Raw genomic sequence first — 24,075 nt, 5'->3', positions numbered from 1 at the left:
ATCTGGTGTTTCAGTCGCTCCTCCCAGTTTTGTATTGTCTGCAAACTCGCTGCACTGCAGGTGTCCTGTTGCCTTCAGGGCAATCTTCCTGTTTATCCTGTGGCAGGTTTTTTTTTTCCCCTCTTTTTAAGCTGGCCTGATGCACATGTTCTGACTGAGAGATACAAAAACTGCTGCTCTTTGCCCAGTGGATTTGAAGTCCTGGGTGCATGTAGCATGATTTTGTCCCCAAAAGTTTCATTTTAATTTCTTGTTACTTGTTAGATGCTATTCAGTAGAGGTGCACGAATCTCAGCTAGCTTTCAAGTCTGGAGAACAGGAAAGGGACCGTATTCTCATTGCACAGCAAAGGAAACTGGCAGCAGTTGTGACCAGAGCAGGTTACAGATGGAGCCAAAACCAGGCTCCTGAGGTTCCTGGCTCTTAGCAATGGGCAGGCAGTCCAAGTGTAGGCATTTGCTCTCTCCAGAAGACGCTTTGGGAAGCTCTGTCTTTTTCTGCCGTCTGCTAGATTGCCTCTCATTTATCTGCATGTGTCCTCCTGTGTTATCTAGCAATCGGATGATGAATGTGTCCTTGACCTTGATCTGATCACTGACCTTGTACTCCAGATTGACGCCCATGGAGAACCAGGTAGGTGCTGCATTGCCCCCTCCTCCTTTCCTTTTGCTGAGGAAAAAAGGAATACCTGCAGAACCCAGACCCTTTGTAGAGAAGACACGAAGTTCAGCTGGCTTCTGCAAGGCCACCTTGAGTTCCTGTTGAGCCGAATGGTCTTGAGCAGTGTGGCAGGACCTAGCTCTCAGTCTTTGACTAAGACAACATTTTTTGGGTCCTTGTGCCTCAGCTGGAGACTGCGGTGAAGAGTGCTAAAAACAGCTGTGCAAATTTGGTTTTTTTCCCGGATTTTTGGAAAGATGTCTGGGAACATCTGATTGCATGCAGGTTCCTGGGCTGGTAAGTCTCAGAAAGTCTTAGTGTCTATGATTTACAGCTGTTTTGGGGGTAAAGTGCAAGAGTTGTCTGTGCACCAGCACCCTGCAGCCTTGTCCTGCACAACAGGCAGAACCTTTGGTTATTTTTCTCTCTTGGAGCACTATACCCTCTAAACATCTTTCTCTGGGAGATGTTGTTTTTGTGATGAAGGATGGATTGTTGTATCCAAGACTCATAAAGGTTTTGAATGTTTCAAAGCCAATACCAGGTATTCACTCTCCAAGTACAGGAAGCCTCGTTTCTTTCTGGCACAAAACTCTCGTCCTAACCAGCTTGCAGAAGTGGATACAGTACAGCAGGTGTGAAGTCTATCCAAGCATTTCCTTGGGTCTGAGTTCCCGTAATGGCTGTATCTGGCCATCTGATCACAATAAGAATGATGCAGTTTTCTGTTGTGGTCAGTTGTCAGGGGGTACCAGAGACTTGGAGCCTGCTAGTCCATCCTTTGGATCTCTTAGCCTAAAGGTGACTGTGAACTTGAGGAAATAATAGGTGCCCTGAAGTTTTCCTTTGGTGCAACAGAAGCAGTTTCGGTGTCTCTGGCTGGGGAAGAGTGCCTGGATTTCTGGGTCACTTGTCTTTTTTGCTCTTGCTCTGTTGTAGGCGGGATCCTCTGCTTTCTTCCTGGTTGGCAGGAAATCAAAGGGGTGCAGCAGCGCCTGCTAGAGATGCTTGGATCTCAGAACAGCCGTTACCTTGTCTTACCAGGTGAGATGGCAGTGCCAGCCCTTTTCTGCACAGGGCTCAGGAGAATGGTCAAAGGACTTGGACTCCTTCAGCTGTTGCGCTCGGTTGCAGAGCAAGTTTGTATGCTCTGAAGTATATGCTTATTGTATAACTGTGCATGTAAAACACAGCTCCTCCTAGCAGAGGCCATCCAAACTTGTGTGCGATCAGAAAGACTGGCTTCCTGTCTGCCTTCAGCAATTCAGAATTAGGCAAGGAGGAAACCGCTAAATTCTGCGTTGCTGCGGCTGTGTGCTGAGCCTAAATAGAAAAGACCTGTTTCACGTGAAGGAGGTGTATAGTCATGGGATGGAGATGTACTTCATAGCTCAGCTGTGATTAGCGAATTTAACTCTTTGTATCCCAAGGGGAAACTTAAAACAGAAGGCCAGTATTACTCTCCAAGGCTTGTGAGTTTTTTTTTATTAATGTTTGTATTAGCAGACTTCCCTATCCTGTGTCAAATAGGGCTAGCCAGGAGCATAGCTTTGAACAGCTCAGTTGCAAGTAAATGCTGGTGCTCGCTCCCGAAAACTGTATGTTTGTTCTTGTGCTCCCCTGCTGACCTGTAGGGACATCACCATTACCACCAGGAATTTCTCCTGCATCACTGATCTGTAATACAGAAAATATGGGGTGTAAAAGAGTTAGGCCCTTGTTAGTACCCGTTTTTGACCAAGAGAGACCAAATGACAGTGAGGGTACCCCATTCCCCCACCCCCCAGGCCTTTTGAGAAGGAGGATCTCCAGAACTGGACTGTGGGAGGGAGGGGGACTTCTGCTTGGAGCCCGGGGATATTCTAGTGATGCCATCAGCCTCTGTGGGGCAGGAGGGTAGTCAGAGCTCCTGCTGGTGTTGAGCCATAGGTCAAAGTGAGTGGATGGAGGCCTTTCTGTGTGATGTGTGGAAGCTTTCCCTGGGGTCTGGCAGGCAGGAGTCAGGAAGCCACTAGCAAACAAGTGGTGCCTCTACCCCGCCCTCCGTTTCTGAAGGTGGGAGGGATGGTACAGGGGGGCTGAGTATCTCTCTCCTGGACTGTTGCTGTGAAGGAGCTCAGCAGGGCAGCATTGACTTTGTCCTTATCTGCTAGTGCACTCCAACATCCCCATGATGGACCAGCAAAACATTTTCCAGCGGCCTCCGCCTGGTGTCAGAAAGATTGTCCTGGCCACCAACATCGCTGAGACCTCCATCACCATCAACGACATTGTCCACGTGGTGGACAGTGGCACGCATAAGGAGGAACGCTATGACCTAAAGACCAAGGTACTGATGCCTTCTTGCCTGTGCTGAGTGCATTTAGGACATGCTGGAGCTGATGGTTGTTTCCAGAGCAACGTTTGACAAGTCATTAATGGGACGGTGTATTTGGAGCCACTTCCTGTGTGGTCCCTGAGGTGCTGGGACCTTGTCTTTGTTGGTGGGCTGAGTTCATGACTGATCATTTGGGAAGTGTTTGTGTTTAGCCGTTTCCCTGCCAGGTTCCTCATCAGCTTTTGCAGCACAGCCAAAAGTCTGATGTCTTCAAAGAAACTTAAGGCAAATCCTGCTCCCTTCCCACCTGTCTCTGTGCTGTCTAACTTTTGCAGCTTTTTCATTTGCTTTCTGCCTTTTTCTACGAGTCTCCTCGTAAGCCTCTTTCTAGCCAAAGCGTGTTGAGTCTCACAGGATAGCTCTGCCTTACTAGGTACTGCTGTTATTTGAAACCATCTTGGCCCCAATGTCTTAGTTTTTTCAGTCAGAGATCAGGGCTTTAAGTGGGGTGTTCCTCAGCTGAGAGCGCTGCTCTCAGGCCACGTTCCTGGTGCTATTGGGCCCCAGGAGGGCTCTCTTGTGAATGTGCTTTCATGCCAGCTCAGACAGCTGTGCCACGGTTGCTCTTGGAGGAAGAGATCCTGGCTATTTACTGCTGCCCTTTTTCATCCCCTCTAGAACATCTTTTCACAGGGCCAGGTGGTGATTCATGCTTTGGAACAGGTCTAGTTTTAAAATTACCCTTTTATATTTGCCCAGGTTCAACCCAATTCATTTCACAATGCAGTTCACAGCAGACGCGTCAGTGTCTGAGGTAGCACAAGGCAGGAGGCAGTATTAGCGTGGGGGAGGTCAGGACCACGTTTTCGTTGTGTGTGTCAGGGCCCTGGTGAGCGCTGAGATGTGGAGACAAGGCAGGTGTCCAGCAGATGGCATCAGGGTCTCACTCCTGCACCGAGTGGCTTAGGTTTTCGTACTGCTGTTTGCTAGAGACTGGTGTTGCAGGATTCAGGAGAAGGGGAACGATTTCCCTAATCCTTTAGTGGGATGGATCACTGGTCACAAGAGGTTTCCAGGGTCCCTGGAGCTCTGGATGTGGAGCTCCAGTTTGAGCAGGCTAGACAGCTGTGAGAGCATTCCTGTCTAACACTCCTTTTCCTAGGTGTCCTGCCTGGAAACAGTGTGGGTGTCCAAGTCAAATGTCGTACAGCGGCGAGGGCGTGCTGGCCGCTGTCAGTCGGGATTTGCCTACCACCTCTTCCCTCGCAGCCGCCTGGACAAGATGCCAACTTACCAGGTTCCAGAGATCCTTCGCACCCCACTGGAGAATCTGGTGGTTCAGGCCAAGATCCACATGCCAGAGAAAACAGTAAGCACTGTACCTGCCTACAAGACTGCGGTGGACTGAAACCAGCAGGATGCGGCCTGCCTGGTGCCAGTTCCACAGATGTGATCTGACCACAGATTTGATTAGGAAAAATCCAAGATGCTAATGACTCTAGTTCTTGCTTTCCTAAATCACAATGTTGTCTTGGGAAGTTAAGCCCAGGAAGCGTACAGATCACCAAGATCATGGACTGTGTCTGAAAGACTCTGTGCAAGAATGGAGAGGACCAAGCTCATATACCTGTAGGCAAATAAAGGGGAGGAACAGTGTTGCAGTCTGTAGCCCCGGGGCAGGGTAGTGGGCTCCTGAGGGCTCTCCCACACTCCTGTTTAGGAAATATGTCTCACTTTTTCACTGTGTGTTGCAGGCAGTTGAATTTCTCTCTAAGGCTCTGGACAGCCCTGACATTAAAGCTGTGGATGAAGCAGTGATCTTGCTGCAGGAGATTGGTGAGCTAATGCTGTACCCAGGGGGGGTGGGCATGAGGAGAACGTATTTGCTGCTTCAATGTGGGAAGCGAGAGTTGGCACAGGATCCTGTGGGACAGACTGGGCAGGGCTGTTTCCCAGCCCCCAGATTGGAAAGTCCCTATCAGCTGCCATCCCTAACCGCCCACGTTGTGGTGCCTTTTTATTTGCTATGCTGCTGTGCTCAAGGAGTGGGGAAAAACTCTCCACTTTGCCTTTTAAAGATAAGCAGGGCAGGAAAGCTGTGACTTGGAGTTCATAGCTGGGGTCTTGGTGATTGTCCTCTGGCTGTTGCAGCCTTTTCAGAGAGGCCTCAGGTCAGCTAGCCCTGCATGGTTCTGGGTGCTTATTGCAGCCACCTGTGCTGCATGCCTCTTCTGGCACTGATGCCAGACCTTCCAAGCCCATTAGGAAGGTTCTCCTGGCAGCTGCCTGAAGCTACCGGCCACCCTTCTGGTCCCTGCTCAGAGCTGATGGATGTGCCCGTGCGGGTGGCTCTATTGCAGGAGTGCTGGACCAGCGAGAAGCCCTCACCACTCTAGGCAAACGCCTTGCCCAGATCTCCACAGACCCTCGGCTGGCAAAGGCCATCGTCTTGGCGTCCATCTATCGCTGCCTCCACCCTCTGCTTGTCATCGTTTCCTGCCTCACTCGGGACCCCTTCAGCAGCAGCCTGCAAAACCGTGCAGAGGTGGACAAGGTGAGGAGCCCTTCCTGGAGGAAGGTAGGAAGCGGGTAGGGGAGGGACTTCCACTTGTCTGACGCATGTCTCTGTCCCCCAGGCCAAGGCTGTTCTAAGCCGGGAGAGCGGGAGTGATCACCTGGCGTTTGTCAGAGCTGTGGCAGGCTGGGAGGAGGTGCTCAGGCGCAGAGACAGTCGCGCCAGAGATAACTACCTGCAGGACTATTATCTCTATGGCCCCAGCCTTCGCTTCATCAATGGTGAGTCTCATAGGCCTGCTTCTCCTTTCTGTCCCCTGAAAAGGCTGAAGCACCTGAGAAAAGTGCAGTACAGTAGTGGGATAGACTTGGCGCTCTGGCGCTCAGGAGTGTGGAGGTAGCTCTGGCTGCCAGGGCAGCCCCAGGCAGGAAAGGTCACTTATCCTAAGGCCTCTGAGGCCAGAGCTGGTGCTGCCCTGCCAAGGCCACTTAAATTTTCAGTAGAGTAAAGGAAAGCGCAAGTCTCACTCCCCGGGACTGTCTCCTCCCCACAGGCCTTGTCAAGCAGTTCTCTGAGAACCTCTATGAAGCCTTCCTGGTGTCATCCCCATCTGACTGTACCATGCCCTCGTCTGTGTGTAACCAGTACAGTGAAGAGGAAGAACTGGTCAAAGGAGTCCTTATGGCTGGGCTCTATCCCAACCTCATCCAGGTACCGGCTCCGTGCTCTGCAGTCACTGTCTTGGGCTTGCTGGCCACCGCAGTTAGTGCGAGGAAGTGTGTGGTGAAAAGGTGCCTGTGACGAGTCTCGTGCTCCTCTGGGGAGCGTGTGCTGTAGGCAGACTGCCTGCTTGTGCTTCTGCCTGCTGCTCCTGTGTTGTCCCTGCCTGCATGCATCTGTGCTTGGGTTCAAGTCACTTGAGCTGGGGGCTATTGAGGCAGCGTCTCTCCTCCTGTTTGCTGCCCCTTGCATGGCGTTTGCCAGGTCCGGTCGCTCCCCGCATACATATGCCACTAACACGGTGGTGCCGCTGGAAGCGGGGGGACTCTTCCTCCCCCCGATACGTGGCCAGGAAACAACTGCAGGGAAAGCTTGGCTGGCTGCTTGTGGGCAGTGCCTACTAGATGTGTGGGTATTTGCTGAGATGTCCTCCTTGTTTCAGGTGAGACAAGGCAAGGTGACCCGTCAGGGGAAGTTCAAACCCAACAGCTACGCGTATCGGACAAAGGCTGGCACCGTTCTGCTCCACAAGTCTACAATCAACAGGTGAGTGATTTGTGTGCGGCTAGGAACGTGGGAGGGTGGTGGACCAGCACTGCTCACTCAGCTCCACAGCACCTGCAGGCTGTTCTGGGGACCCTGGTGCTGCCTCCGACAGTTACGCCGGTACCCAAGTATGACACGTCTCTGCCTGTGGTTGACGAACCTGTTCCCCTGTGCAGGGAGGCATCCAAGCTGTACAGTCGCTGGCTAACGTACTTCATGGCGGTGAAGTCCAACGGTGGGGTGTTTGTACGGGACTCCTCCCAGGTCCACCCGCTGGCTGTACTGCTCATGACTGACACAGATATCCATGTCCGAGGTGAGTGTTCACAGCAGCTGCAGGGCTAACATGTCTGCTCGCATCTCCCCTGCGCTGCTGTGGGCTTCTCTCCTCCAGTGCCCTCCTGTCGCTGAGGAGCTGCTGATGCCCTGGGTGCACTGTTCCTACAGAAGCACATCAGTCCAAGGGGCTGCATGTTGACCACCTCTGATCGGTTCAGACAGTTTTGCCTCTTGCTCCTTGACCTAACTGCTTTCCAAGCCTCTTGCTTTAAACTGGGTGTTGCTGTAGTGGGGCCACAGAAGGAATGATTTGTGAGCTGTTCTTGGCCTTAGATCTCCAAATGAGACAAGGCAACCAAGCCAAAGACAGGCTGAGCAAGCAGACTTGTGCCTGGAGACTCCTACTTGGGGAATGAGGAACTGGGCTCGTCTTCAGCTGTGTGACAGGGGAGGAAACTGGTGTGTGTGGAGGAGCAAGTCCTTCTCCCCAGGGACATACTGCTTTAGCCCTTGGGTTTTGGCAAAGGTGCAGTTGGGCTCTAGCCCTAGAGCTCAGATAGGCTGTGCAATCAGAGTTGTCCCCTGTGGGAAACAGTGGGAGGACCCCAACAGAGTCCTCCCACTGCGATGTGCCAGAGCAGTGCCTGCTGCTTAGCTGACCTTGGAAGGGACCTCTCTGATCTGGGTGAGCCCCCAGACTCTGAGCTAAAATGACTGTGAGGCGGACCTGCACCGCTCCTTGTAGTGCTGCTAGAGAGGGTTGAGTGCGCAGCGCAGGCTGGAACAGGTCGCCACTCTTCCTGCTTCTCATCTGCTCTCTTCTTCCCACTAAGATGATGGCTGGCGAGCAACAGTCTCCCTGACAGACAGTGATCTCCTGGTGCTGGAGGGAGACTCCTACACCATCCGCCTGCTGCGTGATTTCCGCGTGTCACTCTCCAAGATGGTGGAGACGTGCCTGTGCTATGAGATGGCAGCCATCCCTGGGGACCTGCACCACCAGCACAGCCAGCTGCTTGACATCCTGGTGGATCTGCTCAAAGGCCCTCCTGGCAGCTTTGGTGCTTAGGCAGAGCTGGAGGATTGTGTGGGGACTTGTAATTTGTATAAAGATGTTCACAAATGTTTATTTAAATAAAGTTCTATTTATCCCTTGTGAAGTCATCTCTCTCCATCCTAGAAGATTAATGTTGTCTGAATCTCCTGCTGTCGGCTCCGTGCATGGTCACCGCGTAGGAAGAACCAGCGTCGCACCACCTCGAACGGACTGGAAGTGCCGATTTACCCTGCCGTGAGCTTTGTGGACACCCACTTCCTCTGCTCTAACAGTGTCAGTCCCTGAACTGGAAAGCAAGGACACAGCTGCTGCTTGCCGTCCTCTGCCCCCTCCCCACAGGGCTGGGCCGGAGCAGCTCTGGCAGGAGAGCTACTCTCCGCTCAAGAGGAGGATGGAAGTCTCGGCTTGTGGCTGTGCCTGCTCCAGGGGCCGGGGCCAGGCAGAGCGTGGATCCAGCAAGCTCCGGTGCAGGGTGGTGATTTTTGTCGTCTTAACAACTCTCCCTGCACCGGGCACCGTGAGACCGTCGGAGGGGAGCGAGCCCTGAAGGCGCCGGACACGACGTTCCACGCGGGATCTCTGAGCTCGCCACAGGGCCCTGCCACCCCCGCAGCGCGAGCGCAGTCGTGGCGTTATGAGTGTGAGATGTGACTTGTCGTTCCTAATCTGCCTGTACTTTTGTCCTCTTGCGTTGGTTTTTTTTTTTTTTTTTTAATTTTATTTCTTGTTCTCCCTACGTCAAGGAGGCCGGATCCCTGTAACTTGTGCAACACAGGACGTGATTGTAGATGCCAGTCAGCCTGTGAGCGCTTTCTCCTGCAGGAGGCCAGGAGCATAGGCACAAAATCCTTTGTTTTCTGTGAACAGGGACCATATTTCTGTAGAAGGAGGATTGGGACAGGCACAGCATTAAATGCGAGATCTGGAGTTGAATCCCAGCTTGGCCTTGGATCCCCTGTCAAATGAAGACAGTGACCTACCTCACAGGGCTGTTGTGAGGCTTCATTAATGTTTGTAAAGCATGTGAGACCTCGGGCTGGGCAGTGCTGTGGAGGAACGAGTACTTCACACTCGGCTTGCGGGCACGGGGGGCGGTTGTGCCCTTTTGGGGGTGGAAGCGGTGCCGGGCTGCACCTAGTGCTGGAGGGAGCTGGGCACTCACGGGAGGTGCTGCTGGTTTTCCCAGCAGCTGAGCAAAAGGCAGTCGCAGGACTGGGGCTCGTTTGCTTTTATTCACCATTTCTTATGCTCTTTGTATATGAAATCAAGGCGAGGTTGACTGCAGCTCTCCGCTGTGCTCGGGCGCGAGGCCCAGGGCTCTTCGGCCCGGCGAGCGGTGGTAGAGCGGGTTCCTGCCCTGCAGCATCCGCCCTGTGCTCGGGGCGGCCGCGGCCTTCCTCAGGGGCCACCTTTTGGTTCACTCTCCCAGTTGATCTCTACTAGGATTTAATTTACATGTCATGGGCTTTAAGGGAGCTGTGGCCTCCGCCGCCTGGAGCGACGTACTGGAGCGGGGCCGGGCGGCAGCTCTGGCGGCGGCCGGGAGCTGGAAGCACAAGGGCAGGGGGCTCGGGGCTGGCGGCGCTGGCGCGAGCGCGGGCCCGGAGGCGGTTCGGGGGGCCGGGGCGGAAGAGCCAGCGCGGGGCCGGCGGAGTCCTGCAGCCTGTGGTCACGCGAACCTTTTCATCTTCATTTCACTTGCTTGAGGTTGTCACTATTATTTGACCAGTGTTTGTTTCTTTTGGCCTGTATAATGGGCAGTATGGTTTTTTTCCCTTCCAGCAGGTTAAAAAAAAAACAAAAAAAAAAACAAAAAAAAAAGACTAAGCTATTGTCTAAATGGTTCAGAACTAGTGTGATATTGGGATACTTCAGTGGCTGTTATGTGATACTGGATCTTTTTACAACCTAGATTAAAGACAATAAAAAGGGATAGAGTAGTAACCGCCTCTGTCCTCTTCATTCTTTTCCTTTCGTTTGTTTATTGAGTTTTGGAGCTGAGCAAAGGCTGGAGCCTGGTGCGGGATTGCTGCTCCTGGCAGCCTGGCCCGGCCCCAGCGCGCCCTCCTGGCCCTGCTGCCCCGGAGCGGGGGGAGAAGCGCGCCGCGATGCCGGGGCTGCCCCTGCTTGCGGGGACGGGAGCAGCTGCCGTGCGCCTCTGGGGAGGGTCCGAGGTGGGCGCAAGCTGCTGCTTTCGCCTGAGCAGGTCCTGGCAGGCTCAGGCCCTGGCGAAGGGCGGCGGCAGCAGGCACCAGGCAAAGCCGTGGGGTGTGCAGGGCGTGGGGTGGTGGGCCAGGGGCTGAAGGGGGCTGGTGGGGAGGGGGGGCAGAGAAAGGCTGTTTCCCCTCCTGTGGGCGGCTGTGCTTACAGCAGAGGTGGCCAGGAGCACCCCAGTCTTCCAAAAGGGCCAGAAGGAGGAGCTGGGAAACTACAGGCCTGTCAGCCTCCCCTCCAGCCCTGGAAAGCTATGGAACAGCTCATCCTGCAGACCATCTCTAAGCATCTGGAGGACAAGAAGGTGATCAGGAGTAGTCAGCGTGGATTCACCAAAGGCAAACCATGCTTACCCAACCTGATAGCCTTCTCTGATGGGAGACACCTGGCTGGGTAGAGGAGGGGAGAGCAGTGGGGGTGGACTACCTGGGCTTCAGCAAGGCTTTTCCACACTGTCCCCCATCATACCCTCACAGGCAAGTCGATAAAGTATGGGCTAGATGAACAGACAGCGAGGTGGATTGAGAACTGGCTGGATGGCCGAGCTCAGAGGGTTGTGGTCAGCAGTGCAGAGTCTAGTTGGAGGCCTGTGTGTAGTGGTGGCCCCCAAGGGGACAGTACTGGGACCAGTCTTGTTCAGTTTATTCATCAATGACCTGGAGGAAGGGACAGAGTGCACCCTCAGCAAGTTTGTCGGCGATACAACACTGGGAGGAGTGGCTGATGCCCCAGAGGGCTGTGCTGCCATTCAGAGGGACCTGGACAGGATGGAGAGATGGCCAGAGAGGAACCTCCTGAAGTTCAACCAAGGCAAGGGCAGGGTCCTGCCCCTGGGGAGGAATAAACACCCCCCCCCCCCAAAAGTGCACTATGCAGTGGTGCCATGTTGCCAGCAGGTCGAGGAAGGTCTCCTCTCCCTCTCTCCTTCCCTCTCCCCACCCCCCCCCCAGTGGCCCTGCTGAGGCCACATCTGGAGTGCTGGTTCTAGTTCTGGGCTCCCCAGTACAAGAGAGACATGGCGCTACTGGGGAGAGTGCAGCAGAGGGCTACAAAGATGATGAGGGGACTGGAGCACCTCTCCTCTGAAGAAAGACTGCGAGAGCTGGGCCTGTTCAGCCTGGAACCAAGAAGTGTGTGGTTGTTTTTTTTTTTTGGGGGGGGGGGGGGGGGGCAGGGACACAGCAATATGTACACGTTATGGGGGGGGGGGGCAGTCTCTTCTTTGTGGTGCCCAGCAACGGGACAAGAGGCAACGGGCACAAACTGAAGCACAGGAAGTTCCACCTAAACCTGAGGAAAAACTTCTTGACTGTGAGGGTGACCGAGCCCTGGCCCAGGTTGCCCAGAGAGGTAGTGGAGTCTCCTTCGCTGGAGATCTTCAAAACCCGCCTGGACGCGGTCCTGGGCAACGTGCTCTAGAGGACCCTGCTGGGGCTGGGGCTGGGGGGGGGGGGGGGGGGAGAAACGACTAGATGATCTCCAGAGGCCCCTGCCAACCACCGGGGGGGGGGGGGGGGGGGTCGGGGCTGTCAGGGCAGGGAGCTGCATCAGTAAAATGGGCATTTTGGCTCTGCACTGGTGCCAAGGTTGCTTTAATCCCTTCTTCAGCCAGTCACCTGGCATCAGCTGGGGGGGGGACTGCAGGCGCCAGCACGGGCCAGAAACCCCCTCCCAAACCCCCAAGCAGCTCAACCGTCCCAAGTCCCCACAAAGGCACAGGCAGGCGGCGGAGGAACAGCTAGAAGCTTTATTATTTCAACCCTTTACAATAGGAAGAATCACAACATCAAATGAGGAACTTCTGCTAGAGGAGACAGTCCTAGAGCCCCCCCCCACCCCGAGGCGGGCGGACCAGGACGGCGGCCACCAACCCGGCCGCCCCCCGCGCGGGACCTCTGCCCGCTCGCGCCTAGGACACGCAACACCACGGCCCGGCGCGCAAACGCTTTACAGCCCGGTCGCGCCTCGCCGCCCGGGGGAAACTGAGGCAGAGAGGGCGACTCCCAGCCCGCGGCACCCTCCGCGAGGCCCGCGGCCACCCGGCACCTTCCTCGTCCCCCCTCCGGCCGCCGCCAAAAAAAACCCTAGAAATCCTGCCCGACCGACGCACGCGGGGGACGGCGGCGCAGGACGCTACATTCAGTTCGCGGCGGGACACCCGGCCGCGCGCTAACCGCCCCCAACGTCCTTTGTTTTACAGTAGGAGAGAAAAAAAACCAAAAAAGCCCCCAAAGCAGCCGTAAGCGCCGCCGCTCGGCGAGGCGGGGGGGGGGGGGGCTCCTCGGGGCCGGGGGCAGCAGCTCGGCCAGGCGAGCGGCTGCCTCCCGCCCCCGCTGAGGCCGCTCGGCCTCCCCAAGGCGGCCGGCAGGGACGGCCGAGCCGGAGCCCCCCGCCGCCCCGCGCAGCCGGCGGGTTGGGGGTTTCCGGCCCTTTCGCGGCCTCCTGCCGCCCCCCCCAGCCCGCTGCCACCGCCGCTGCCGCCCGCTCTGTCCCCCGCCAGGAAACCAAAGTGGCTCTGGCCGCGCATCAACCTCTGCCCCACCGCCCGCGATACGTACAGCTGCTTCCTTAGCCCGAAAAATAAAAGCCTTCCTTACTAAAACCGAGGTTATCCGAGGGGGGGACGGGGGGAACCAAAGCAACCACCGCACCCAACGCGGTACCCGGATTTAGTCGCCGTCAGCTAAGCGCAGGCACAGCGAGCGTTAGGGACAACGAGCGTGGCAGCGCGGCCGGGGCCGGGCTGCAGCGCGGCGGCGGCACCGTCCCTCTGCCAAGGAGCCGTGGCGATTCGCTTGCTTTTCCTTTCCCCCCCCCATTTTTCTTTCTTTTGCAATCGCAGAAGATAAAGTGCAACGCGGCCGCTCGCCTCCCTCCAGCGGCCCCGGCCGAAGCCCGCGGCGCCACGGCCCCCTTCTCCCGCCGCGGCCGGGGGCCAAACGCCGGGAGAAGGCGACAGCTCAGCTTCCACCTTCCCCGCGGGCGAGGGAGAGGAGCAGGGGAGCCGGCCGGCGCCCCCGAGCCCCCCGCCGCCGCCGCCGGCCGCGAACCTGCCCGCCAATTCGCTCTCATCCAAACTCCCCCTCGACTCAAGCGCTGGGAGAAACGGGGGGGGGGGAAATCCCAACAAAACCAAAAACATCAGCCCCGCGACCACAACCAAGCAGCTGGAGCCGGTGCCTGGAATTTGGCAAGAAGCGGCAGCGGGGAGCGGGGCGAAGGGGCCGCGGCGCAAGCGGGGCGCGTGCGGGAGCGGGGCGGCTCCGCGCCCGCCGAACCCCCTTCCTCCCCGCTCCCGGGAGCCGCCGGCCGGGGAGGAGGAGGAGGGAGGCAGCGGGGCAGGTCTCCGGGCTGTACGTACCACCGCCCCTTGCGGGTGCAAAGCTGCGCTGCTTATTCGTATTCGGAGGGAAAAAAAGCACTTAGGAAACTAGCAGACGACTTTGATGCAAACTAGTACGTTTTAATGCCATTTTATTAGAAATCATGCAAACTTTAATATATATAAAAAAAAAAAATACAAGTGCAATAAGAATCCTGGTGTGTAGATACAGATCCCGGGTTATCGTGTCACTGGCGGCTTCCCAAAGAAACGTTCCCACGCGCACGAGGAGCTGCAGGCCTCCCCGTCCTCCCGCGCACCTCCGCTCCGCCCCCGTCCTCTCATTCGCCTTTTCGCTTTAAATTAGTCCGACGAGCCAAGAACGCTTCGCTTTTTTCCTCTTTCCTTTTCCTTTTTTATTTACATTTCTTTAGTGTCATTCGCAACCTGAAAACGAGGCGCCCGAACCTCAAGCGAGGCGCCCGGGCCCCGGCCGCCTCCTGCCTCCCCTCCGGGCACCGAACAAAGCGCCTTCGCCCGGCTGCGCCTCGCCGCAGCGCTACCGCGAGCTCTCCTTCGGCACCTTCCCGCGCCCTTCCTTCCGCACGTGGCTTCGTCCCGTGAAAACGCTCCATCGTTTTAAAATATTAAAAAAAAAAAAAAAACACACAACAAACAACAACGAGGAGGGAAAGAAAAAAACAACAACAAAAAAAAAAACACAAAACCACGCAACCAAAACGCCACCAAACGCGAGAGTTACAACGGCTGGGTGTCAGCGCGGCGGCCGGGGCCGCGCGGGTGGGAGCGCCGCACGGCATCGGCGCCTCCTCTCGCAAAGGCTACAAGGTTTGAAGCCAACAGCTAAAAGAGCCTAACGCGCGCGTGCGGTGCATGTCGTCGTCGCGTAGCGGCAGCGGGAACTGAAGCAGCAACAAGGCGGCGGCGGCGGCGGCGGTGGGGGGGGAGAAAAAGAAGAGGAAAAACCAAACGACGAACACAAAGCAGCAAGCAGGGCCGCCCGGGTCACAGCTTATCCCTCCTGCCCGGCCCGGCCGGCCGCCCGCGCGCTCGCCTGCCCCAGGAGCGCGGGGACGCCGGCCCGCAGGGCAGGGAGCCGGGCCGGCCGGCGGCGCGCGGAGCCGGCGGCCGGGAGGCGAGAGGCAAGCTGCGCCGGCGGCGGGAGCGCGAGGCGCTGGCGGCGGCGGCGAGGAGGAGGAGGAGGAGGAGGAGGAGGCCGAGGCCGGGCGCTCGCTGGCGGAGGTGCTACGCCGGGGGGAGCGGTGGGGGGGGGAAGCGCTGCCGGGAAGGTGCGGGGGGGGGTTTGGAGACGACCGTGTCCGCTCCGCGGTCCGTCCGAGCCTCGGCCCCGGCGCGGAACGACAGCTGGGCAGGTTCAATCTGCAGCGACACAAGGGCAGGAGGGACGGGGAGGGGGCAAGGGGGGGGGACGGGGACGGAAGACGATACCATAATGTCATCATTAGATGCCTGGAAAATAAAAGGCAATTTTCTGAATTAAAAAAAAAAAAAAGAGGCCAAAAAACCGCCCCCCCCCCGGTCCCCCCCCAGCCGGGGCTGCAAGCGGCGCAGCTCGGAGAGGGCAGCGGCGCGCGCGCCGCCCCGGGCACTTACTCGTCTCTTGTATCTGAGTCTCGAAGCTCTGCGTTCCCCTTTGGTCGCCCCCGCTCGCCGCGGCGGGCGCTGCCGGCCCCACGCCGTTCTCCCGCGGGGCGCCGCCGGCCTGGGGCTCCTCGCCGCTCGGCGGGGCCGGCGGCAGCTGCCCCGGCTCCTCGCTCCCCTCGGCCTGCAAGGAGACAGCGGGGTGGGGGGGCGACAGCGACGGTCAGCGAGACCAGCGTCCCCCCCGGGCCGGGACGCCGGCTCCCTGCACACCCGCTGCGCTCAGCGGCCTCCCGCTTCGGCGCCCGCGGACTCGCGGCGGCCCCGAGCCTCCGCCGCGGACCCAGCTCAGCGTCCCTCCCCGGCACGCAAGCAGCGCCGCGGTGGGAGAAGATGGCCGAGACAAAGCAAGACCAACGGGCGTCAACGAGCCTCAAGCGTTACGCTACCGCGTCAAACGCTCCCGCCTCCTTGACTTGGGCACACGGGTAATACCCCGACCGAGGAATTCGCAGCAGACCCCCAAAAAGGAAGGCAAGCTGGTACAGAGGACCTCACCCTTGCAGCACCACGGGCACCAGGTTTGGGAGCGCAACCTTTAGAGAAGACCCCTCCCGGCCTCTCCTCGCGGCCCAGGTAGCAACGCAAGCCAGCAGTGGATGCTGTCTCCATACCTACTTGCTGGGGCCTCAACAAGCAGCGTGAAGCACCTGGTCTCCCTTCTGGGGCCTGAGTTCTGCCCATGAACTGGTGACACCGATCTCTAGGTGCTTCTGCATAAACTACATGGACTTGGAAGATGCCCACACCTCCAGCGAGCCACGGAGGGCAGCCGAGCAAGAGCAGCCCTCTCGCACAGGACCTACCTGCAACCCTCCAGCGTGCACTGGAGCGCCAGCCTGCGCCAACGGCAGCGCTGGCCAAGATCTGCGGGACGCCACAGGGACGTGGCTTGCCCTCTGTGGAACCAGACTAGACTTGAGAGCCAACAAAATGTACTGGATGTGACTAAACACTCCAGTAACCCGGAACAGCCCGGCACAGTCACGGAAAGTTCCCGATCCCTCCTAGAACATCACTCACTTCTACAGCTACTTTTAGCCTTCCACACGCTGAGCTCGGATTTGCAGGGCTGAATTTTAGAATTTTAGAATTTTAAAGAATTCAAGATAGGAGAGTCCGGATGTGTCCCCAGCAGATAGCTGGCAGTGACCTCTTGCCTTTGTTCACATCAGGATGATTAAACACACACTAAATATTCTTGGGAATTCTGCCGCATGATCTGCTCTTTAGCACAGGGATTATTTCCCTCGGTTTCACACAGCACCTAACAAGAGCCCACCCCGGCCCAACCCCAGGCCCTCCCACAACACAGCAGCACTCCTGCGACCACGGGAACTCAAAGTGTTCAGAAGGGGTTTCTTTTCCTCACTCTGTCCCCCTGGGACCAAAGGCTAAGTCACGTTTTTGCAGTGCTGATGCTGGAACAGGGCAGTTTTCCCAGCTCCCAGCGCTACCAGCCAGACCAGAAACAGCAGTACTGCAAAGAGAAGCCCCAGCGCTAGCAACTGTCTAAACGTAATCTCCGTCACCGTTCTAACCAGCCTGTGGCGTGATAGCTCAGCCCACGCATTCATCATCAGGCTAGTCGAGCAGGGGCAATTTCCCTCCCTTGAAGAACAGACGTCTCATTGCCGTAGCGAGACCTGCAGTTTACCGAAGGGAGGCTGGGGGCAGTCTGCGTTACCTTCTCAACGGGGAGAAGTGCTGAATCACGCTGACTGCAAAGCAACCACCCTTTCCCATCCCCGCACAAAGGGGCCTCGGCCGGGTTGCAGCAGAGGTTAGTCACGAGGAATGACTACTGGCTGAAAAGTGCTCCTGACAGCTGCAAGGTCCGCAGCATCTCCCAGCACAGAGCACCTTGGTCTCAGCAGCTTTACCAGGATAGAAAAGGGGAGAAGAGGCACCAACAGGCCATACGCAGTTCTTCTACCGGGCTCATAGCTTACAGTGATCCCTAGTCTCAGATCCTTAGAGGCAGGACGCAAACGGGCAGTATGAGCCCATTCAGGCACGCCAGCAAGCTGGTTCATAGCTCTCTTCAACTCATACTTATTCCTGAGGTTCATGACAGAGGCCACAGAAATGAATAGATGGCTGTAAAAGGCTGAGAGGAAACTGGAATACATCAATAACAGGACAAGGAAAAGAAGCAAACCCAAACCCTGCCCTGATGTACCAGAGCTTGCTGCACGCACCTTCACTGCTCCTCCTGCTGGCAAGTGTCCCACATTGTCCAGAGAACCCACTTTCGCTTGGGCCTTCTCCTTGAAGTTCAGCTTCTGGTTCTCAATTTTGACATCTCCTCCCCCTAGAATAAGATTGTATAGGAGCAAACTTATTACCGAACCTGGAACAGGCACACCTGACATCTGTTTCCCTTCCCTGCCACCCCACAAAGACAGCACTGAGATTCCTGTTTACTTTGGAGGAGGGATGCAGCCAACACGTTGTGTCTCAGCTTCTCTCCAGCCACGGTTCAGCTTAAAAACCAGCAAGATCAAAGCTGGTGATCTCCACCTGTGGAGGCTAAGACACACCGCAAGCAAGCAGGGGTGCACAGCAAAGCCCTGGAGGTGCCCTCGGGTAGGAAATACCACATGTCAGGACAGGCAAGCTGGATGACAGACACAAGGCACAACTGCCTTACTAGATCTGCTTCCAAATGTGTCTCCCGCAGTAGGGGTGTGAAATGCTAGTTCAACCTAGTCTCACATCAGTGCATTTCTGATGCCTAGTACCACCTGTCCACTCGTATCTGCATACTTTGCCAAGGTCTTTAGCAGCTCAACTCACTTGTGTACTTGCTGGTGCTGGCAGATCCTATTCCTTTTCATTAACCGTGTTCCTTTATTCATTACCCGTTCCCTGTCCTACTCCACCACGGCAGTTGGTTAACTGCCTGGACTGACAGCTGTCTCCCTGACCGAGATGCAGACCCACACGCCACTGCTCGAACTACTCGGGAGGCAGCAGTGCAGGCAGGGAGAAACCTGGATGGACACTACTGACTTCTTCAGGAGAACCTGAAGAAGGTCAGAAGAACTACTGGAGATTCCTAGCAAGATTTTCCTGATTTGGAGCGCTGCAGTTCCTGTTAATAAATAAGAGGGTATACGCAGTCCATATTCTAGTATTCTTCTCATTGAACTATTTAAATATTATTGAAGATAACTTTGCTTCTCAGTGACAACATTAAACACGTGAAGTCCTCAGGCACTTACAAAGCTTTGCAAAGCTTTGCATGGCCAATGATGGAAGCCAGTTGCTTCAGTCACATAAAATCAGTTCAACATCTGACACCAGATAGTTCTGGATAGATTATTCTTCTTTAATCAGCCCTGGACAAGAGCAGTTATTGTCGTGCTCAGCTTCCTATTAGACAGTACTGAACAAATGGAAGGTCATGTTTGTGGCACTGCGTTCTCAAAGCGGGAGCGCGTTTTTGAGGCACTGAACCATGCTGCTCTGTGCATAAGGCTGAACTGCTTTCAACCTAGCAGGCCGGCAGACAGGGTACAGGAACCTTCTAGAAGCAGACAAAGACAAGCTTGTCATATTTGTTTTCAGCTTTGGCCAGTGAACGTTCTCTCTCACGCATGGGCGTTTGGTTGCCAGGAGTTTTCCTGTGCAGATCAGGTGCCCTCAGATACAGACCCATCAGCAAAAGCCAGTAAACTGATCGTGCTGTAGGATCCTACAAGAGTATATCATTTAGCCAGTCCACCAGCAGCCACAACACCCTGAACTCCAGACTTGCCTATGCTCCAGCTGAGCCAAGGGATGGTTACTGCTTGGTTAGAAAACCTGAGATTCGCAGGAATTCGTGCAGAATAATTGCTATGTTCTCTGTAGGGAGCAACAAATTCCTGCATACTCATTCCACAATATGTCATTAAAGAGCCAAAAGTGTTTTATGTAAGACAGGAATTGATACGGAAGTGTAGGCTAAAAAATCCCTTGTATTTGCTCTGAAGAAACAGAAGGAAATTTCTTTAACCTTCCATAGTGCCGTCATTCACAGAACTGCTAAGCGCCTTATAAGCACGAATGAAGCTTCCAGGCTCCTGTAACACAGTCATGCTAAATATCGACTTTTTTTCAAACGGGGAGGAAAAGAGAACGGAGTCAAAGCAGTAGGTTAGCTTCACAGATGAGATGAAACTTCACATCTCCTAACCCCCTTCTCCACTCATGAAACTTCTAGGCATTGCTGAGAATCTAGACAGTTCTCTTGGAAGCGCTCCCCGAAAACAACAAACCCTTTAAACTATTCCAGTTACAATCCAGGACAATGTTTAAGTGTCTTGCAGTATTCACAGACAAATCATAAGAAGATGGTAAAATTTCTACCTGGTTTATGCTTGATATTTGCTTTAGAGCCACACTTTGAGGACACTTTGGAAAGGTCAACTTTCTTGTTCTGGATCTGCACCTAAAGAGACAAAAAGAAACAACTCAATGCAAAAAAAAAAAAAAAAACAACAACAGCAACAACAAAAAACATTTCCTGTGAATCTGGAGGCCAATGGGCCATCTCAAACGTCAGGTCACGCTTTGTGACTTTGTGCCCCTTTCCCACTGAATTATTTTTTCCTATTACTTTCCCGGTCACTGTATGCCAAATGTTATAGTAGGCTTCAGTAATATTTAAAGGCCTGCACCAGCCAAAAGTGGTTAATGTGAGCAGACAGAAACTGAGACCAGATAAAGCCAGCAGAGATGGATAGTGACCAGAAACGAGAGTCTTGAGTTCCTGGCACATCCGTGGAATACAAAAGCACTGGAAGAGGGACCAAAAAAGCCAATTCCATTGCCACGTTCCCCAGACTGTTTCTGCCCAGAGCTAGCTCTGCCTCTGAAGACAGAGGCCACTGCCAGGGTAGCTTCAGACAGTTACCAGGAGAGATGTCGTCTCATGCTTCTACTCAGAGAGACGCTCTCATGCTGTAGGGCCACAGGTAAACCATCAGCTCCGGCTCTCTCTCTCTACTGTCCTCAAGCAAGATGAGGACTGACCCAAGCGTAATTGTTAAGATACATTCACAGCCTCGTCACGTAGCTCTTTTCTCCCTAAGGACAGGAGATCAGGTAGGCTCATCATGCCCAGATGGAACAAACTGCTTTCACAAGCTATCCTTACGGTTTCTCAGAGCCAAAGCACTCAGTGGGCACACTATGTCCTAGTATTATTTTCTTTAATTTCGTTCTACCAGTGACTTGATACTGGCATAGAAAGCCTTCTGTGAAAAATAGTGATGCAATCATGAACTCCTGATATTCGTGACTCAGTAAGGGATTTTCTTCCAAGCCAATAACAAGCCAAATGTTCTAGCATGGCGTTCGTGGACAACAGCTTGAACTTGGGGAAAGGTGTCTTCTTTGGGGTATGATAACGCCAAAGCCCAAATGTCATAGATCATGCCTTTTCCTCAAAGAAAAAAGCTTTTATCCCTGACACCCAGCCTAAGTCCATTGTACAGAGGCCTCTTTCTGACATTTTTAAACTCCTCCTGCAGCTCCAAGTGGATGAAAAATTCCCCTGTTCCTGAATTAACCTCTTGTGTAACTGCATGGACACTCTGTCACTTCATACATTATCACGGGATAATTCAGGTTGGAGGGAACTTCTGGAGATCATCTGGTCACCCCCTCACCGAAAGCAAGGCTAAGTCTGATATTAGATCAGGTAGCTCGGAGCCTCATCCGGTCATGTCATGATGAGTTTCAGAAACATAAGGGTCAATTCTTGCTTGGCTAAGCTGTGAAATGCCAGGTGGAAATGCTTATCACCGAAATTTTTGCAGGAAAAAAAGCATTTTTCTTCCTAGTGATATTAAGAGGATCACCTCTCCCATCCACGTTGGCACCTACCAGCTAGTACCTGTGCGCCACAAAGTTCTGCTACAGAGTCTCTTTCAGCGACAATGACATTCTTTCCTTCTGAACGTGGCAAGAGTTCTTTCCCTTGCAGACTACTCTAAAAGTTCACTAGCACGATAGTTTGTACTCCGTTCTTCCTCAGAAAGCATAAACCCTTCCTGTATGCGCGAAGGGTCAAAGCTCTCATGTCTTGTTTGTTCAGAATTACAAGAGCAGGCAAACATAGTCCAACCTCCCGCTATGTTGTTCCACGCTAATGTGTTTTATCCCCTGACTCAGAGAAGGTGGACACACTGAAGAAGTGAGATCACAGCTACTGAATTTGATTTCCCTAGAGGCTGTCAATAAAGTTGCTAGAGCTTTTATAACACGAGTATTTGTTTGCTTGGAACTGGACTAAAACTAAGGTTAGTTTCACAGAAGTGCATTCAAAACGTAATAATGTTCATGATCAGCTAGGGTGGGCGGACTCAGTTATGACTCCGCATGATTTCACCTGGGGATCTAAACACTTGGACCTGAACAGAAGTGCATTGGTTGTAAGATTGCTAACACGAGTTTTTTAAGTTTGCGATGGCAGATTGATTTAAATGTTTAACCTTGCATTTACAGAGCCAAATACTAAGACTCAAACGCCAGAACGTTTAGACTTAAAAGCCGGACCGAGAGGCTCAGGTACAAAGTATGATCCTCACTTCTTTTTAGGTTTTGCACTTCTGACCGTTCACAACCCAGATAAAGCCACAAGGTAGAGAAACATATGTAAATTCCAAATCACCCTGTTCAAATCCTGCAACAACATATATGCCATCCGCACTTTGGAAAGTCTCTCTTCACTGTTACTTTCTTTACAGTGAGAGGGGAAAAATACTAAAGTGCAACAAAAGCTTTTGCCCAGGAAATCTAACGATGTTTGTCTCAAGATATTTCTGCCAAATATAATGGAAATAGCAACATCTACTGCTTTTGAACATGTCGTCTTCGGTGTCTTGGAGGGAGGAAGAAGTTATCTCCGTGTATAGTAGGCAAAATGGATATCCTTGTAGAATTTACCCGATGAGCCCCAATTAATTCACTTGGGTAGGATGTCAATCTCTTCTGCCAGAGCAACCCTAAAGCTGAATCATAATTTCCTACTAACCACATCTCTTGTCCATACGATTCCTAAAAGCCTTTAACTCAAGCCACAGCCTGGAATGATGGACTTTTTCAGACACCCCCACCAGCAGTGCGCTTCAGGAGTAAAACACAGGAAATCCATCAGAAGCGATCATCATGACTATTTGAACAAGAGAACATCGTGGAAGAGGACACTCACATTACAGTGCCCCCAAAGCAACTGAGCGGATATACAAACGAATAAAAGGAAACGCTGTTATAGGAAGCCAGATTGGCCACTGTGTCTCTTCTACTCACATTGGTACTGCCTGGGCTGGGTTTGGGGGCGTTGGATAGCTGGGAACGACTGTCTGAAGCTGGTTTGGGGGCATTTGGAACCTGAAAATAAGCAGCACTTTATTCTTAAAGATAAAAGCTTAAGTAGTGGAGCAAGGAGAAAAACTGCAACAGTTAAGAAGAGAGTGTGGAAAAAGAGAAGAAGAAAGCAGGCACAGACACCTGTCCCCTAGAGTTGGAAATGTCCCCAGGACAGGACAAAAGAACAGCAAAATGCAAGGAGGAAGGGACAGGTTTGGTGAATTCTTACAAGAAATAATAATTCATTAATGTAGTTAATGCAGCAGGAAAAACATCTCCATATTTAAAGTACACTTCTGTTGGCCCCCAAAAAGGAAACGTACGCGTGAGACCCCTTGCTCATTAAAAGACCGTATAAGATACGACCAGCAAAAGCAATAAAATAAAGCTCCTTTGAGTGCACGAACACTTCAGTTACAACAGCTGCTCTTTAACAGCGCAGCCAAAGGGACTTCTGCCACAAAACACAGATTATCTATAAACAGTCTGTACCAAATTTGGGTGGCAAAATTAGATGAAATATGCAGTAGGAACAGACGCGCAGAGCGAGAAAAACTATCGTGAGGACGGCCAACTGACGCGGTCTCAAACTCAGCTTTGCTTTCTGTGTTGCAAAGCAGAGAATTCTCCTGTTTGAGCACTTCTACAGGAAGCTCCATACACATACTGTACCCCTATAAACATCAGGTAAGTCACAGAGATATCAAGAAAGAACGGTACATCCCACCACTGGTGAGTATCAGCATATTGGAAGGCAAGGAGGACAGCAAAGACACTCGTAAGCCAACCATTCCCAACAGGAAGCGAAGCCTAGTTAAGTGAACGTTGCATGTGCGACTGCAACTTCTGTCTTTCAACACCTTGGAAGAAAAGCTGCAACCAACCTGTAAAGAACAAGTTTGTTAAAATCCCCAGAAAGGTCTTTGGTAACCTCTCGTAAAGATTTAAGGAAGATTTGGTCAAGCAGAGTAAAGATCCAGCCAATTAGACAAATACGCAAATATTTCCCAGGAAAAGCGGCCACAGCAGTTTGCACCATGGTCACGTCCCACAGAGCAGTCGCATCCTCTGGACGACACGGCTAACAGAACTTGCTGAGTAACAATAAGTTCAGCCCCAGAAACGGAGTATTTGCAGACTGAGGATGCAAATTACCTCCCGGGGCCACTGTGGAAGAAGTGGGGCAAGGATCTGCTCTCCCTTTTTTGTCAGGGTCTAATCCTGCCACCGCACCCAGCCAGGGGAACGGGCAGAAGGCAGCAACTGCCTGCAGCAAGACATGACGCGAGGACGCAAGGAAGCTCATAGATGCTGGCTCTTGTGCACTGGGCACAGAGAAAACACTGGAAGAGGTGATAGCTGGGCAGCTCTCTCGTCAGCCTCCTGGCACACACAAACAG

General features: G+C 53.7%; 2 protein-coding genes across 22 annotated transcripts in view; one reads left to right on the top strand and one right to left on the bottom strand.

Annotated features, from left to right (window-relative positions):
• Positions 1–9,001, top strand: part of DHX30 (DExH-box helicase 30) — a 35,320-nt gene extending 26,319 nt beyond the window's left edge. For all 4 annotated transcript variants that reach the window (XM_068933959.1, XM_068933957.1, XM_068933956.1 and 1 more), the window contains 11 exons: positions 555–633; positions 1,600–1,704; positions 2,814–2,989; positions 4,140–4,346; positions 4,732–4,813; positions 5,338–5,531; positions 5,614–5,773; positions 6,046–6,203; positions 6,655–6,758; positions 6,935–7,074; positions 7,871–9,001. In XM_068933959.1, coding sequence (XP_068790060.1) covers positions 555–633; positions 1,600–1,704; positions 2,814–2,989; positions 4,140–4,346; positions 4,732–4,813; positions 5,338–5,531; positions 5,614–5,773; positions 6,046–6,203; positions 6,655–6,758; positions 6,935–7,074; positions 7,871–8,106 — 1,641 coding nt within the window. In that variant the 3' untranslated portion in view covers positions 8,107–9,001. The remainder of the gene's footprint in view (positions 1–554; positions 634–1,599; positions 1,705–2,813; positions 2,990–4,139; positions 4,347–4,731; positions 4,814–5,337; positions 5,532–5,613; positions 5,774–6,045; positions 6,204–6,654; positions 6,759–6,934; positions 7,075–7,870) is intronic.
• A 3,040-nt stretch (positions 9,002–12,041) lies between these two features.
• The window catches only part of MAP4 (microtubule associated protein 4), a 153,154-nt gene continuing 141,120 nt past the window's right edge, over positions 12,042–24,075 (bottom strand). For 14 of the 18 annotated variants that reach the window (XM_068933972.1, XM_068933971.1, XM_068933977.1 and 11 more), the window contains 5 exons: positions 22,616–22,696; positions 19,670–19,751; positions 17,515–17,627; positions 15,266–15,437; positions 12,042–15,121 (listed from right to left, as the gene is read on the bottom strand). In XM_068933972.1, the coding sequence (XP_068790073.1) occupies positions 15,114–15,121; positions 15,266–15,437; positions 17,515–17,627; positions 19,670–19,751; positions 22,616–22,696 (456 nt within the window). In that variant the 3' untranslated portion in view covers positions 12,042–15,113. The remainder of the gene's footprint in view (positions 15,122–15,265; positions 15,438–17,514; positions 17,628–19,669; positions 19,752–22,615; positions 22,697–24,075) is intronic. The other 4 variants (XM_068933970.1, XM_068933965.1, XM_068933968.1 and 1 more) reach the window with 2 other exon arrangements.

Source organism: Struthio camelus, chromosome 2 (genome assembly GCF_040807025.1).
Source record: "Struthio camelus isolate bStrCam1 chromosome 2, bStrCam1.hap1, whole genome shotgun sequence".
Lineage (NCBI taxonomy): Eukaryota > Metazoa > Chordata > Aves > Struthioniformes > Struthionidae > Struthio > Struthio camelus.
This window is presented reverse-complemented; position numbering and strand designations above follow the sequence as displayed.